The following is a 15,568-nucleotide window of genomic DNA, read 5'->3' as shown; positions in this document are numbered from 1 at the left end:
GTAGCAAGCAGTGCCCTGCTGGGTCCTTTTCTGCCACCTCGGCTGGGACATCATAGAAGCAGTGTCTGCAGTGAGCCAGTGGAAGGCAGCAGGTAAGGAAGCCCAGTTCTGTTCTCAATTGGAAGGAGGGGGCTGTAGTTACTTCAGGAGAGCGTGGTCTCCGAACTGCCTTTTTTTTCCTTCCCCGTGTTTAAACCTGGAGAGGACCCAAGCAGTGCAGTTTTCAACGGCAAGGCAGGGCCCCTCCCCCCAGCACTGTTTGTGCCAACTGGAGTGATGGGACATTTCCTTAGAGTCTAGACTGGCGGTGAGACTGTCTGGGTGACTGCCAGGCCTGGGCAGAAGGAAGAGAGGGGTAGCCCTAGGGTGAGGTTGCAGAGGAAGTAATCGCCTCCCCCCCACCCCCCAGCCAGCTACCAGTGGAGGTGCTTCATGCCCTAGCTGGGGTGGTGCAGTCAGCACAGGCTGCCTCACGTCCTCAAATCACATTCCAAAAAAGGGAAGGGGCAACATTGCAAGGACAGGACCTTATCTTGTAACTGTAGCCACATGAGCTGAGATGAGTGTGGCAATCAGTGACTTGGGCACGAGCCTGACCTGCTCCCGCCACACCTTCTTGTCACATTTGATTAATAGTGAGGGCCCAGAGCCAAGGATAAATAGTGGGCAGGAGGGTGGAGAGCCACTGGTGAGGCCCTGTCTCCGTGTGGGCTCTCAGGACCCCAGTCTGAAAATGAGGGAGAGGAGGGGTATCTGCATCGCTGGACTCGGGGCATCCTGTGTGGCCCAGACCTCTGCCCCACCCCAAGGAGGTGGACAGATGAGCAGCTGAGCTGTGGCATCATGAGTTCTGTACCAGCCAGGGCCAGCTTCCAGCCCAGCTTGGAGGTAGGGCTTGCAGAGGTGGGGGCTAAATATGGCTTCCTTTTGACTCCCTCATGGTCTGGGTGCCAGGCTGTTCATTCCTGCCCCATAGGGACTTGGTGGTTCATCTATGGGCCTCGTCCTCTTACGGATGTTCATCTCTTACCTGGCACTGTGTGGGTTCTTGCTTCTCTAGCCCTCAGGTGGAGGTGGGTGCAAATTGCTGCCTGTCTCAGGACCGTCGCCAAGACCCATCTCTGCCCCAGCCCAGGGAGTGGCTCTGAGTCAGATGGCCCCCAGAACCCCTGTCCCAACCGGACTGGGTGGAGATGGTCCTTTTCTGTCAGGCATGGAGAGTGGTGGTGGCATCCTCGGCAGGCAGCTGCTGGGACTCCGCTGGAGGAGCCGGTTAGCCTGCTCCCCATGCAAACCCAGACTTGACTGTCAGCTTCATCCCACGCCTGCCTGTCATCCTGCCACCACAAACACTCAGGCACCGGAAGTTCAGCTTCTGTGTCCAAGGAGTCTGGCTCTTGGGATGGCCAGACTGGTTCTGGCTCTCTGGTTTCAGTGGAGAGAATTGTTCTGAATACAGACACACAAGCGCACACCTTTACCCTTTTTCAGGTTGATTCTTGAATTTGTGGTAGATGAAGAGAAAGGACTTTGGCAGGTCTGGGTTTAAACCATTTACTAGCTGTGTAACCCTCTGAGGCAAGATAATGTCTCTGGGCTTCAGTTTCCTCCTCTATGAGGTGGGCTGCTGTTTTCCCGACAGTGTCCTCAGTGCAGAGGGCTCAGACCCTTTGCCAGCCTAGCATCCACCTTCCTAGGAGCCATGGGAGTGGACATTAGGTAGGAGGGGTTGGTGCTCCCAGACCTTTTCCTGTGTCCCCGAAGTCCATGATTATTACCCTGCCCTGTGTTTTATTCTGGAAGATGAAGTGCTTTTTTGTTTTTATTAACAGCTTTATTGAGGAACATATTGGAATATATTTATTGGAACATATTTAAAACATAATTTAATAAGTTTTAACATTTGTATATACCTGGAAAACTACCACCACAATCAAGATAATGAACATAGCCATTATTTTCAGACTCCCCCACAAAAGTTCTTTTGTGCCCCTTTGTAATTCATTCGTCCTGTCCCTCCTTTGCCATCCCCCTTCCCTAGGTAACAGTGGTCTGCTTTCTGTCACTACACATTAGTTCACATTACCTATATTTAAGGAAATGGAATCATACAGTATTTTTGTTTGTTTGTTTTGGCTTGGCTTTCTTTAAGTCAGCATAATTATTTTGAGATGCATCCATGTTCTTGTGTGTATCAATTGCTTATTCCTTTTTATTGCTGAGTAGTATTCCTTTGTATGTGCATGCCACAGTCTCTTTATCCATTAACCTCCTGATGGGTTGTTTTCAGTTTTTGGTTATTACAGTAAAACTATTAAGAACATTTGTATAATTATTTGTATGGACATATACTTTTATTTCTCTTGGAGAGATCCTTAGGACTGGAATAGTTGGAGCATATGGTAGATGTACATTTCATTTTTTAACAAAGTGCCAGACTGCTTTCCACAGTGGTTGTACCAATTTACATCCCCACCAACTGTGTATGAAAGTTCTAGTTTGCTACTTTGTCAGCATTTGTCAGTCTCTTTAAATTTAGACACCCTAATAGGTCTGTAATGCTATCTCATTTTGGTTTTAATTTGCGTTTATGTAATGACTAATGTTGAGCATCTTTTCATGTGCTTATTTGCCATCTGTTTATCTTTGGTGATGTGTCTGTTCAAATTGTTTACCCATTTTTTAATTGTGTGGGTTTTTTTTTTCCATTCTAAGTTTTGGGCGTTCTTTTGTATTCTGGATTCAAGCCTTTTATGGGATATATGATTTGAAAATATTTTCTTCCAGGCTTTGGTTTGCATTTTGATTCTCCTAACTGTGTCTTTCAAAGAGCCAAAGTTTTAGATTTTAATGAACTTCAATTTACCAATGTGTTCTCTTATGGATTTCGCTTTTGGTGTCTTAAGAACTCTCTGCCTGACTGAAAGCACGATGGTTTCCTCCTATAACTTTTATAGTTATGGATTTTACATTTAGGTCTATGGTCTATTTGGGTTTAATTCTTGGGTTAGTATATGGTGCAGGGTGTTCAGTTTTTTGCATGTGGAGGTCCAGTTGTTCACCAGAATTTTTTGAATAGACTTGTTTCTCCATGGAGTTGTCTTTGTACCTTTATTGAAAATCAGTTGTATATGTGTAGATCTGATTGTGAATTTTGTTTTGTTCCATTGATCTAACTTTTCTATCTTTATCCCAGGACCACATTATCTTGATCACTAGATTTTATTGTAAGTCTTGAAATCACGGAAAGATCTTGAACTTTGTTTTTCCTTTTCAGAATTGCTGTAGTTATTCTGGGTTTGTTGCACATTTGTATTTTAGAGCCATTTGTTAATTTCTACAAAATAGCCTGCTGGAATTGCATTGACTCTATAGACCAATTTGGGGAGAATTGATATCTTAGAATATTGAACCTGACCCATGCACAATGTGCACCTCTGTATTTATTTATATTTATGAGTTTCACCAATGTTTTGTAGTTTACAGTGTACAAACCTTTTAAATCTTTTGTCAGATGTATCCTTAAGTATTGCAAATTTTTGGTGTTGTTATAAATGGCATTTTTAATGGAATTCAGCATTTTGTTTAAAAATTTATCTACCTTAACTGTGGTAAAATATACACAACAGAAAACTTACCATGTTAACCATTTTTAAGTGTGTCGTTCAGTAGGGTTGCTGCTGCTGCTAAGTCGCTTCAGTCATGTCCGACTCTGCGACCCCATGGACTGCAGCCCACCAGGCTTCTCTGTCCCTGGGATTCTCCAGGTTAGGTGTATTTATGTTGTACAACCATTGCTGTCATCCATCTCCAGAACTTTTTTTTATCTTGCAGAACTGACACTCTGTACCTATTAATCAACCTCTGTATTCCTCCTTCTACCTCAGCCCCTGGCAGTCGCATTCTACTTTCTGTCTCTATGAATTTGACATCATACAGTGTTTGTCCTTTTGTGACTGGCTTTTTTGACTTATCATAATGTATTCAAGGTTAATCCATGTTGTAGCATGTGTCAGAATTTTTTTCTTTTAAGGCTGAATAGTCATCCATCGTATGACTATATTACATTTCATTTATTCATCAATGATTGCTACGACCTTTTGCTATTGCCAACAATGTTGGTGTAAGATGGTGTTGTTTGTTAAATTTCAATTTCCAATTTTTTACTTCTGAGTATTATATACTCATATCCTCCCACCTTGCTGAACAGACTTGTTCTAGTAGCTTTTTTGTGGCTTCCATTGGGTTTTATACATAGACTGTCATGTCATCTGCTAGCACAGGCAGTTTTACTTCTTCCTTTCTGATCTTTATATCTGTTATTTCTTTTTCTTGCCTGATTGCACTGGCTAATCCTCTGGCATAATATTAAGTGGAAGATTAGATATATTGTTCCTGATCTTCAGGGGAAAGTCTTCAGTATTTCACCATTATGAATAGTTTTTTTTCATGTATGATCTTTATCAGTTTGAATAAGCTCCCTTCTATTCTTATTTTACTGGGATTTTTAATAGAAAATCCATAGAAATGGATGTTGGATTTTGTCAAATGTCTTTTTCTGTGTTTCTCAAAATGATCATAGGATTTTCTTTTTTAGTTAATGTGTGGAATTGTCATGCATTAATTTTTTTCAAATGCTAGATCAACCTTGCATTCCTGAGACAAACTCCATTGGGTCATGATGATTATTCTTTCTATTGTTGAATGCTGTTTTCTAAAAAATTTGTTAAGATTTTTTGCATCTATTTTTATGAGGATAGTTTTCTTTCCTTGTAATGTCTGCAGGATTCATGATATACATCTTTGATGTATTATAGTCTGCCTTCAAGTGATGTAAGAACCATAAAATAGTACATTTTCACTTTTTCTTTCCTTTATGCAGTTATTATCAGAAATTTTATTTATGCACGTGACAACCCCCATGCAGCAATGGTAAGATTTTTATTTAAACAGTTAATTTATCTTTTAAAGTATTTTGAACAGTAAGAAAAATATGTTAACTATTTAACCATGTAGTTGCCATTTCCAGTGCTATTCATTTGTTTGCATAAATCTATATTTCTATACTGGAGAAGGAAGCAGCAACCCAATCCAGTATTCTTGCCTGGGAAATCCCGTGGATAGAGGAGCCTGGTGGGCAACAGTCCATAGGGTTGCACAGAGTTGGACACGACTGAGCAACTTTCACTCACACACATTTCTATATGGTATTATTTTTCTTCTGTCTGAAGGATTTCTTTTAACATTTATTATAGTGCAGGTCTGCTGGTATTGAATTCTTTCAGCTTTTATATGTTTAAACAGTTTATTTAGTCTTTATTTTAAAAAAGATATTTTCAGTGGAATAGAATTGTAAATCACTAGTTTTAATGATACAGTGTCTCTGTCCTCTCATTTCCATTGTTTTCTGCAAGAAATTTGTTGTCATCTTTGTTCCCTGTATGTAGCATGTCTCCTTTGCCTTTCCCAACTACTTCTTGAGATGTTATCACTGACTTTGAGCAATTGGGTTATGATGTGCAATGATATACTTTTCTTCTTGTGTCTTGTGTTTGAGTCATTGAGCTTCTTGAATCTGTGGGCTTTTAGTTCCCTGTTCTGTAGCCTGGAAACTCAACTATAGGGCTGACTTCCTCTGTTTCCTGTCTCCTAGGTATCACTGGTCTTTGTATCTTGATATACGGTGTCTTCAAAACCATTTTGTGTATTTTGTCCATGTTTCTGTTGTTTCTGTCAGGAGGATAAGTCTGATCTATATTGTTCTGTCTTGGCCAGAGCTGGGGATTTTACTTTAATTCTCTCACTACCACCTTTACTCTTCCCATCTTCCAGTCCATCCACTCTGGATGTATCTCATTTTTTCATCAGTCTGCTATTCATTGTTTATGGTATGATGTAGTAAACCATGACTTCTCCTTTCCTGCACACTTTTTTGTTTTTCCTGGAGTTGACTTTTCTTGTTTGCTTAGTTTTCTATGTACCTTTCAGTTAGACCCCACACTAGCTGTCTGAATTTCTCAGGATGTCAATTCTGTTAAGAATTCTATCAGATTCACCTTTCTGAAGAAGGCTCTTTCAGACCTTGTGCTCTGATGGCATGGATTAATTGCTCTCTATCACTGATGCTTAGCTGTCCTCCTGGGCTCTCCCTTTCAGTATCCTGGGCATTTCCATCACTGCCTTCCCGTGTTGCATTTCCCATTTCCTATCTTCCCCTTTGTTCCGTTTATTCTCTAGTTTGGGATAGCGCATCGTTCAATAGCTTCCCAAGAGGAGGGTGAAAGAATGGTAGATTATTCTGAGACCTTGCCAGTCTGATAATCAAGTCACTTAATTAGTAAATATAGAGATCTAGGCTGGAAATGGGCTTCCCTGATAGCTCAGTTGGTAAAGAATCTGCCTGCAGTGCAGGAGACCCTGGTTCGATTCCTGGGTTGGGAAGATCTGCTGAAGAAGGGATAGGCTACCCACTCCAGTATTCTTGGGCTTCCCTTGTGCTCAGCTGGTAAAGAATCTGCCTGCAATTTGGGAGACCTGGGTTCGATCCCTGGGTTGGGAAGATCCCCTGGAGAACAGAAAGGCTACCCACTCCAGTATTCTGGCCTGAAGAATTCCATGGACTGTATAGTCCATGGGGTCGCATACAGTCCATGGGGTCGCAAAGAGTTGGACACGACTGAGCGGTTTTCACTTTCAGGCTGGCAGTTGCTCTGGAATCTTAAAAACATTGCTGTTAAGTTCCAGAGTTAACATTAATGTCTAAAGTCATTCCCAATCCTTGTTTTGTCCCCTTGCCCAGAAGTTTATAGCGTCTTTTCTTCATCTCCAATATTCTTTAATTATGTAGCTTTGGTGTGGACTTTTGCTCTCCATTGTGGCAATTCCCTGTACTTTTCCCTCCATCCCTTCTGTTGTGATTTTAGCAATTTTGATAGCAGAAAATGTCTGTTGATGTTCTTTTATCCCATGGCATGGATGAAATAGACAGAAAACTACTAAAGTCACCTTAAGTTTTAATAGACATATTGGAAGAATGGGTTAGGATTTTTGGCTAGGGAAGTATCCATATTTCACTAAAAAACAAAAAACACCTTTTTTTTTTTTTTTAAGGACTTAATTTGCTAACATTTTAAGACTCAGATTTTTTTAAATTAGAAAAATTAAGAGAAGTGTGTGAATCTGAAGAAGAAATTTTCAGAATGAATTTCTTAGAAATTTAGTAGAATGATTTTTCCATCCACTGACATTAATAGGATTTAGTGTTAAGAATTATCATCTGTATAGTAAGTAGTCCCATAAACTGGTGCTCATGGCCATGATGAGAAGAGCCTTCTGAGAGTGGTCAGGGTCAGTGGCGGAGAATATTTGAAAACACGACTGTTCTGGCCAGGACCAATGATTAGCACAATTACAGGCTTTCTCTCTAGAGCAGCAGTTCTTAACCCCAGTCTGGATTCATCTGAAGAGATTTAACGATATGGTGCCTAAATCTCACTTAGACCAAGTTTAGAATCTCAGTGGGTGGGACCCATACATTGACACATTCCTACCCACCAGGTGATTTTTTAATACACAGCTAGTGCAGAGAACCACTGCTCCAGAGTTTAGCAGAGACCCTTGCTTCTCAGAGTGTAGGCTAAGGACCAGCACATTATCACTGGGAGCTTGTTAGAAATGCAGAACTTAGGCCCTACCCCATATGTGTGGAATCTAAATCTGCATTTTAACAAGAATCCTCAGGTGATCTGTATGGGCATTAAAGTTTGAAATAGTACCTCATTATTTATTCAACAAATAGATTTGCAAATAGATCTGTTGAACAAATTTATAAGCACCTACTGCCAGGGCAAGACTGCTGGGAGAGGTGGTGATGGGTCTATTGAATTTTTTATGTCTTCTGCCTGTTTGTAATTTTTTATTCCCCTTGTTTAAAAAAAAAAAATATATATATATATATATATATATATATATATCGTCTTCTTGTTTTGTATAAGAAGACAAGATGAAACATCTTGTCTCTCTCAGGATATTAATGAGCATTTTCTGTCAGAAAGTTTCTTCTCTTGTGTAGTCTTGTTTATTCTCAGTTCTTTTTTTCTGTGTTTTACTTTCTTCCATGTTAGAGGCTTTGCTTGGGTGTCTGAGAATTTTTTTGTCATCTGCTCTTGACTGCAAGCACTGGGTGGTCTTGTTGACTGAGCCTCTTCATATGGTGACCTGGCTGGACGGTTTGAGGGGGACTCCCAGGGTTGGTTTCTTTGTATCTTTCTTGCCTGTTCAGAGTCCTCCGAAAGGATACCCCTGTCTTCTGCTAGGAGATGGAGGCCTGGCTCCACGTTGCTGGAGGGAATGCAGAAGGGGAACTAGAATCGCCATGTCTATGTGTGCCTTCCTTTTTAGGGCCATGGCATCCGGTTCTCAGCCAAGCCTGCTGTGCCAGTCAGAGACCGGCAGTTTACCTCTGAAGGAAAGTCCCGACTTTGCTGGGTGGTACCAGGGCAGCCACCCAGTGGCTTTGTATTGGGGAGGGAGTCCAGAGGGGTCTTACTGCTTCTTAAACAGCTTTTAACTAATCCTGTGTATTTTTAGCACTTCTCTCTGTCTCCTGTTCTTCTTCTAGAGGTTTCTGGGGCTGCTAGTTCCCAGGTCTTCTGAGGATTCTGTGGGGGGCAGTCAAGGACTTTTCACCCTGAGACTGGGGATTTTCTCAGGTCTGCTCTCCGTAGCCACTGGCCCATCTGCTTTCTGGCTTCTAAAGCTTTGTTGTGGTTTTTCTCCTCTGCTCTTCTTCCTGTCCTTAGGGACTTGTGCCATTCAGAAAGTTCCTCTTTTGACAGTTGCCACCTCAGGAGGGTTTTGGGAAGAAGTGGAATTATGTGCATGTGTCTTTTCCTGAAACCTCTGTCCCCTCTTTAAACTTCCTCCCAGGATCCATGAATTCATTCAGTTAAATATAAACAAATAGGATTCCAGTCCTGCCCTCCATGAGCCCCAACCCTCCAACCAAGCCGTTTCGTGTCCGGTTGTATATGGACTGAATTCTGGTTCAGCTGTTACTCCCTGCATGACCCTGGTCATGTCTCCAGAGCCTCAGTTTCCTCATCTGTAAAACTGGGATAACGTAGGGTAGTAAGGGGGAAGGTTATTCAGGCAATAAAAAAATAAAAGCTTTTAGTGAAGAACTTGCACACAGTGTCTTTTTGAGAACCCAGGTTGTGACTTCTCTGTCATACTTCCCCAAACCTAGCACAGGGTGAGCACATAGTGGGTATGTGGTGAGTGACTGAAGGAGGCGGGTGTTGAGAAGTTTGGTCTGGGCCCTCCTTCAGCACCTCTAGGTTCTGGGAGCCACAGGCTTCTGTTGGAGGTGAGAACTCCGGGTTCTTCCTGTCTCTGCCTGTCGCCTGGATGCTGTGACTCCCACTGAGGCAAGTTCTCTTCCCAGGCCCCTGACCTTGGCAAGGCTGCCCCTTCATGGCTAGAAGGGAATCACCGTTGCTCTGAACTGTTGATCTCCCCTGACTCGTAGGCATCCATTCCTTGTGACAGCTTCTAAGGCGCCTGAGACCTGGCGTGGTCCTTCCCTTTCAGGGTCTCAGTTTCTTTATGGCTAAAATGGGTGGGATGTAAGGTAACTTAAAATATTTTGTAGTCCCTGACATTTCTCTCACTCCCACCTTCGGACTCCTCCTCTCCCAGTTCAGCAGTCCACCCTGCACTGGATATTCCTAGCTCCTGGGGTTCTGGTGTGGACATGGTCCCAGGGGGATGAGCAGTCCTGCTCTCAGAGTAAATGCTCTCCAGTTCACAGCTCTGGCTTCATTCCCCACCCCACCTCCAGGCCCCAACAATAGGCCCCTTCAGCTCTAGGCTCTTGCTGAGGGGGTGGGGGTGGGGTGAGGCCTGAGCAGGACCAGCCCTGAAGAGCTCTGGGAGTGGCTGGCTGCTGCAAGCCGGACTCCATCCTTCATCTCTTCCCAGGAGCCTGTACTTCTGGGCCTTGGTGCCGTGATGATGCTTGGGCCAGAGGGTGCTGAGAGGCAGCTCGCTGCAGTGCCCTGCATCCCAGCCCTGGCACTCAGGCGTGTGTGGTACGTGTGTGCAAGAGACCCAGACAGCTGCTGGAATTTACCCACTGACACACGCGGGTGGTGTTTCTATGCGGGGGAGGGATGCCTCAGGAATGTGTCAGGACTCTCTGTGTCCTCTCTCTGGGTGTCAGGGTTGGCACACCAGTCTTCAACTGGTGGAGCGTGAAACAGCTACAAAATACGTTCAAGAGCAAATTGATAGATATGGTGAGGTGTTGGGGTCAGCCTGGGTCTGTGTTGTGCTGTTTAGTCAGCTTCTTCCCTTTGCTTTCTGAAAGTTACACTTCCTTCTCTGTTGGAGTCAAAGGAGATGAGGTATAGGAGGGTCCCTGACCTGGTGTGTCTGTGCCGGCTTCCACGCCCTGCCTTCCCACCCTCTCACTGCCTTGTCCCTGTCCTTTCTCTCTCTTTGCGGCTGGGATGCCTGACAAACCAGACCTCCTTCCCATCAGTCAACCCTGTGGCGTCTTGTACCCCAGCTCTCCCTCTCTCAGCATCTCCGTCCAGTCTGATGAGAAGGCAGCCTTCAGTCAAAACTCCCCCTCTGTCTTGAGGGACTGCTGTGCTGTCCCCCGGAGCTGAGATAGCTTTGTGGGAGCAAAGTAGCTTAGTAGTTCTGGGACAGGGGTAACTGTAACGAGATTGGTAGCCCACACAAAGTTACTTGCTTTTCTGGATTAGAAATAATGACAGAGGGTAGGGGTTGGTGGGGGAAGCGGAGCAAAGCCAGAGCCAACGAGGGCAACCAGGTTTATTCCTGATATTCACTGGACGTAGGTGGCACAGCTCACTGGAATATAGACAGGTCCATCACAAAGGCTTGAGGTCCTTTTCAGCGAACTCTGTTGACCACCTGTGCCTTGCCAGATTCTTCTTCAGATGGTTATTTTACAATGTATAAACCACGAGAGAGGTACGTATGTAGGGCTCCCTCAATAGAATTTTATATTAATACAGAGTGGTACAGAAACAGTGACCCTTAAAGGAGCAGAACATGATGGATAATTAAACATTTTTTTTCATTCTCTTGACTATTTTCCACATGTGCTATTATGTGATATGCCACTTTGGTTTCAAATATACTTTAACAAGATAACATAGGAAGCATTGTAAAAAAAAAAATTAACCATTTGGGAATAGGAAATAGGAATTCATAAAGGAAGTGATGTTTTAGCTGGGTCTTGAGGGATGTGTAGGAGTTCATGATGTAGACAGTAAATCGCAAAGCATAGCACAAAGACATTAAGCTCCAGGAAAGGCTATTTGATTTGGTTGGAACATGGAGACATTTGAAGGAAATGATAAAAGAGGTGGAGGTGGACAAATATACGAGAGGTGGATTGTGAAGGGCCTTGTAATTGGCTCAGTGAGGAGTTACAGAAGGATGCAAGCAGGAAAGGAACTTGAGACTTGTGTTCAGATGAGTGTAACAGTAGGGACTGTGTACCGGATGCTGTGCCAGGTGTGCTACTCGTGACCTCACTGAGTTTGCACTTGATGCAGGAGGCATTGTTTATCTCCATTTTACAGATAAGGAAATTGAGGCTTAGAGGTTGTCAGTTGCCCAAATGATTAGAGAGTGATACAACCAAGATTTCAGTTCAGGTTCTTTCTGACTCTCATCGCAGTGAGATTGATGGGAGGGAGAATGAGGAGGCAGAGAGCAGATTTTATGGTCTGCCCCATGGGGGAGTGAGTAGGGAGTTATGGTCGGGGAGCCCAGGGTGAGGTTTCCAGCCTAGGTGGCTGGCATTGGCTTATGACATTTTCAGTCCGGAGACAGGAGCACACGCTTGGTTTAAGGTCGGGGAGGCTGAGCTCAGTGTGGACGCGTGTGGTACCCCTGTATCCCCCTGGTGGAGCCAGCTGGGCATGTCTGGAAACACAGGTCTAGAGCTTCAGGAGCTCAGGAATGCACATGGGGCTAATCGGAACCCTAGGAGGAGAGGAGGTGACCCCCCACTGCCACCCCCCAGGTACAGAGAGAAGGAAGGGAGAGTTTCAAAGTCTTAAGAAATACCAGCAGTTAAGGAGAAGGGTGAAGAACCTTCAGGGTTAGTTAGACTCAAGGCCTGTGCGCCCCCCAGTGCTGGCAAATATGCCTCAGCCTTGACTGTCTATCCCAGGACCTCAGCTGCCAAGCTCCCCTGGAAGGGAGTGGGTCACTGCGTCCTGGAGATGGAGAGGGTGTGGACAGTCATGGTGTGTGTCTGAATCACCCTCTTCTCTCCCTTGGCCTGTGGCCAGCCTCCTCCCAGACCAGTGTGATTTCAGACCTGGGATGACCTGAAGGAGTGAGGTTTCCTGATGCAGTTCCTCTGGGATGAAGTCCCACGGGGAACCAGCCTGGCCCTGGTCCAGAAGCTTAGGCCCTGCACACAGAGGGGTGAGTTGAAGTTGACTGGGTTTGGTGGGGCTAGCATGTGGAGGCAAGATAATCCTCAGGTCGGAAGAAGAGCCATAACCTACCCCCCGCCCCCCTCTCCCCAAACACACACTCTTTCTCCTCTCCTATATGTTATCTTCCCTCCAGGGCCTGGAGAAGAGGGAAGGCAGAGGTGGGAGAGGGCTGGCCTGGAGGTGGGGTTGGCATATATTCTTGAGAATACGGTAGATTGTTTTGGAAAAATCCTCTGGCCGGAAATTACATGTCACGTCTGCTCCTCAGTGTAGATTTGTCACTCCACTGATGCTGTAGGAGAGCCTGGGGGAGGGGAGGGGACAGCAGAGGCAGGCTGGTTCCTGGCCATTATCGGCTGCCTTTGGAGATAAGGGGCCAAGTTGTTGATCATGGGGTGTACCTGTGGGGTAGATTCCCTAAACCCGAGAGGCAGTTTGGATCTTGTGGATGTCTTGTAACAGGATGGCAGTAGGAGGCAAGAGATTTAGGAAGGGAGGAGGCAGGAAGAAAGCAGGAAGGGGGAATGGTTTAGATCGAACCCTTTATCCAACCTGGAGAAAGGATGTGTGGGCATCTTTTTCAACCTCTCTATCTCTACAGTCTCCTGAGTTTGGGTTCCTGCTGCTGTTCCCAAAACCAGTTTCTGCCTTCTGGAGCTCTGGAGACCTGCACTAGGAGCAAAGGAGCTTCTGCCTAGAATAAGCACCCTGCCTGGTAGGGTCTCTTCCCTGGTGGCTTAGCAGTAACGAATCTGCCTGCAATGCAGGAGATTCCCGTTCGATCTCTGGGTCAGAAAGATCCCCTGGAGAAGGGAATGGCAACCCACTCCAGTATTCTTGCTTGGAGAATCTCATGGACAGAGGAGCCTGGTGGGCTACCATCCATGGGGTCGTAAAGAGTTGGACATGACTGAGTAACAACACATACCCTGGCAAGGTCATCCCCTGTACCAGCGTGCTTCAAGGTGGAGAAGGAGCTTTTGAAGACAGTGAGCCTTATGGGAACTCACTTGGTGCCCACTTGGGGTCTCCTTCCTCAGTCTTGAAGTGGTGTGTGTTGATGTCTCAGCGTTTCCCTCCTCCTCTGCCCCAAACCCCAAAGGGGTGAGGGTGCCTTGAGCTCAGCCCTAAATAGCTGGTGCTGAGGAGTCAGTGGATGCTTCACATGCCATCGTAATGAGAGGGTGTGCGTGTGGCACCTTGGGGCCCTCCGGGCTAGAGGGAGAGGAAGAGCCTCTGCAGTGGGCCTTCTTCCATTGGCAGTGTCCTCATCGCGGCACTGGGGAGACTGCCCGTTGGACTCCTGTTGGAGCAGCTCCTCCAGCAGGGAGTGTGGGTACTTGCACTCTTCTGAGGCCAGAGAGGTCAGCCCCAGTACTCTCCCCGGCCCTGAAGGCTCTGAGCTCCCTGGCACTGGGCCAGCACAGTCTTGGGGTGGGATGGGGGAGGGACGGCGGCAGGGAGAAGTCAAGGCCAAGAGACGGAGGCGGGGGCTGCGGTGGCCTGCGGTCTCCTTCCCTGTGTGGATGCCGGGGGCGTGGCTTCCATAGCCGGCGAGGAGTGGGCTGGGCAGGTTAGCTCGGAGTGCGGAGCGGCAGTGCGGAGCCGCGGCGGTGCACTGCGGAGCCTGCCAGGTGGGCGCATTCTTGCAGCCAGGTAGAAGCTGGGCTGGAAGGAGAGGTTTCAGGCCCCAAGGTCTAGAGGGAGGGGTCTCGGGTTGAGTCAGAATAGGGGCTCTTGGATGGATCCCCCTCCTTATCATGGAGTATGGGGGCTCTTGAATTCCCAGGACCTGATCGGTGGCTCTGAGGTCCTGGAGGCGGCCAGGGGCTGAGGGGAGCTGTGGGTCTGTGGTCAGTAAAGGTGCGGACCCACACCTGGCTCTCTGGGTCGGGGCGGGAGGGCAGCTGGTGGCGCTGCTCTGCGGAGAGGTGGCTCCTTGGAATGGAGGCTGGGCATGGGATTGGGGGAAGGGCAGCCGCAGGCACAGCGGGAGAGGCCGCTAACCAACCCGCTCTGCTCGGGCTGCAGGTGGCAGATGTGGGGTGCATGTGGGGCAGAGGACCTGGCCTTCCCCTGGCCGAGGCGCTATAACAGCCCCTGCCCTCCTTCTGAAGGATGTCAGAGGCCCGGCCCCTCAGGACGCAGGGCAGTGACGCTGCCGGTGTGCTGGAGCGGTGGGGGGCTGCGGGAGGGCTCTGCTCCCCTCTCTGGCCCTAAAGCCGGGAGTTTGGATTTCATGGGGGAGAGATCTGCATATCAGCGCCTGACTGGGGCTGAGGAGGAATCGCAGGTAAAGGGGCAGCCAGATAGCCTGGACCCCGAGGTCTGCTGGTGAGCTGAGGACAGCCTGTCAGGAGTGAGGAGTATCTATGCTTCTGGGCCCCAGGACAGATCCTGGGGGCTAGGAGGCTGGGTGAAGAATGGTGGTGTGTTTGTGTGTGGGGTAGGATGGGGAAAGTCAGTGGTGATGAATTTCTGTTGCTGACATCTGCTTCAGTGTCTCTGAGTCCTTAGGACCCAATTAAGCTGCCCTTTGGGCTTGCCTTAGTGCTGCATGGGAGCACTGGAAGCACTGCCAGGATATGGATTTAGTCTTTCACGGACACAGAGTCCGTGTGCCTGGACATTCCCTCTTACTGGCTTTATGAATCTGCATATTAAGCCAAATGTCCTTGTTTGCTTTGGAAAATATGATCAGGGTGTTTACGGGTCTGCCTCCCTTACCCTTGGAGATCAAGCACTTTCTCTTTTGGCCAATAGAGGGCAGTCACTGACAGGACAAAGCTGGGGAAGAAGGGTGCTGTTTTCCAAGGCTGGGAGAAAGGGGTCCAGAGCTAGTCGGAGCTCTGACCCCTGACCACGCTTTACTTTTCTTCACAGCCTCCTACAGCTGGATTGCTGAGCAAGCTGTTGAGGCTTGTTCTTACCTGACGTGCAAGGGGAGAATCAGGTCTGGGGTTCCAGTGAGTTTGGGACACATCTTTCTGGGCGGTTGTAATTTTCAATTCGGCCCTTCCAATCCAGTAGTTCCCCCAACTTTCGACAGAGGGAGTGATCCTGCTTAAATTGTCCCC

The 15,568-nt window shown here is 46.8% G+C and overlaps 1 protein-coding gene across 7 annotated transcripts in view; it reads left to right on the top strand.

The window, feature by feature from the left end:
• TNK2 (tyrosine kinase non receptor 2) overlaps positions 1 to 15,568 on the top strand; it is a 39,812-nt gene continuing 24,244 nt past the window's right edge. The window contains exons 1-2 of one of the 7 annotated variants that reach the window (XM_059883486.1): positions 3 to 92; positions 12,339 to 12,477. In XM_059883486.1, coding sequence (XP_059739469.1) covers positions 12,415 to 12,477 — 63 coding nt within the window. In that variant the 5' untranslated portion in view covers positions 3 to 92; positions 12,339 to 12,414. Of the gene's footprint in view, positions 93 to 12,338; positions 12,478 to 14,037; positions 14,126 to 14,399; positions 14,785 to 15,568 lie in introns of those variants that run through there. The other 6 variants (XM_059884470.1, XM_024982013.2, XM_059884798.1 and 3 more) reach the window with 6 other exon arrangements.

This window comes from Bos taurus, chromosome 1 (genome assembly GCF_002263795.3).
Source record: "Bos taurus isolate L1 Dominette 01449 registration number 42190680 breed Hereford chromosome 1, ARS-UCD2.0, whole genome shotgun sequence".
NCBI classification, from domain to species: domain Eukaryota; kingdom Metazoa; phylum Chordata; class Mammalia; order Artiodactyla; family Bovidae; genus Bos; species Bos taurus.
Note: the sequence above shows the minus strand (reverse complement) of the source record. Positions and strands in the feature narration are given on the sequence as shown.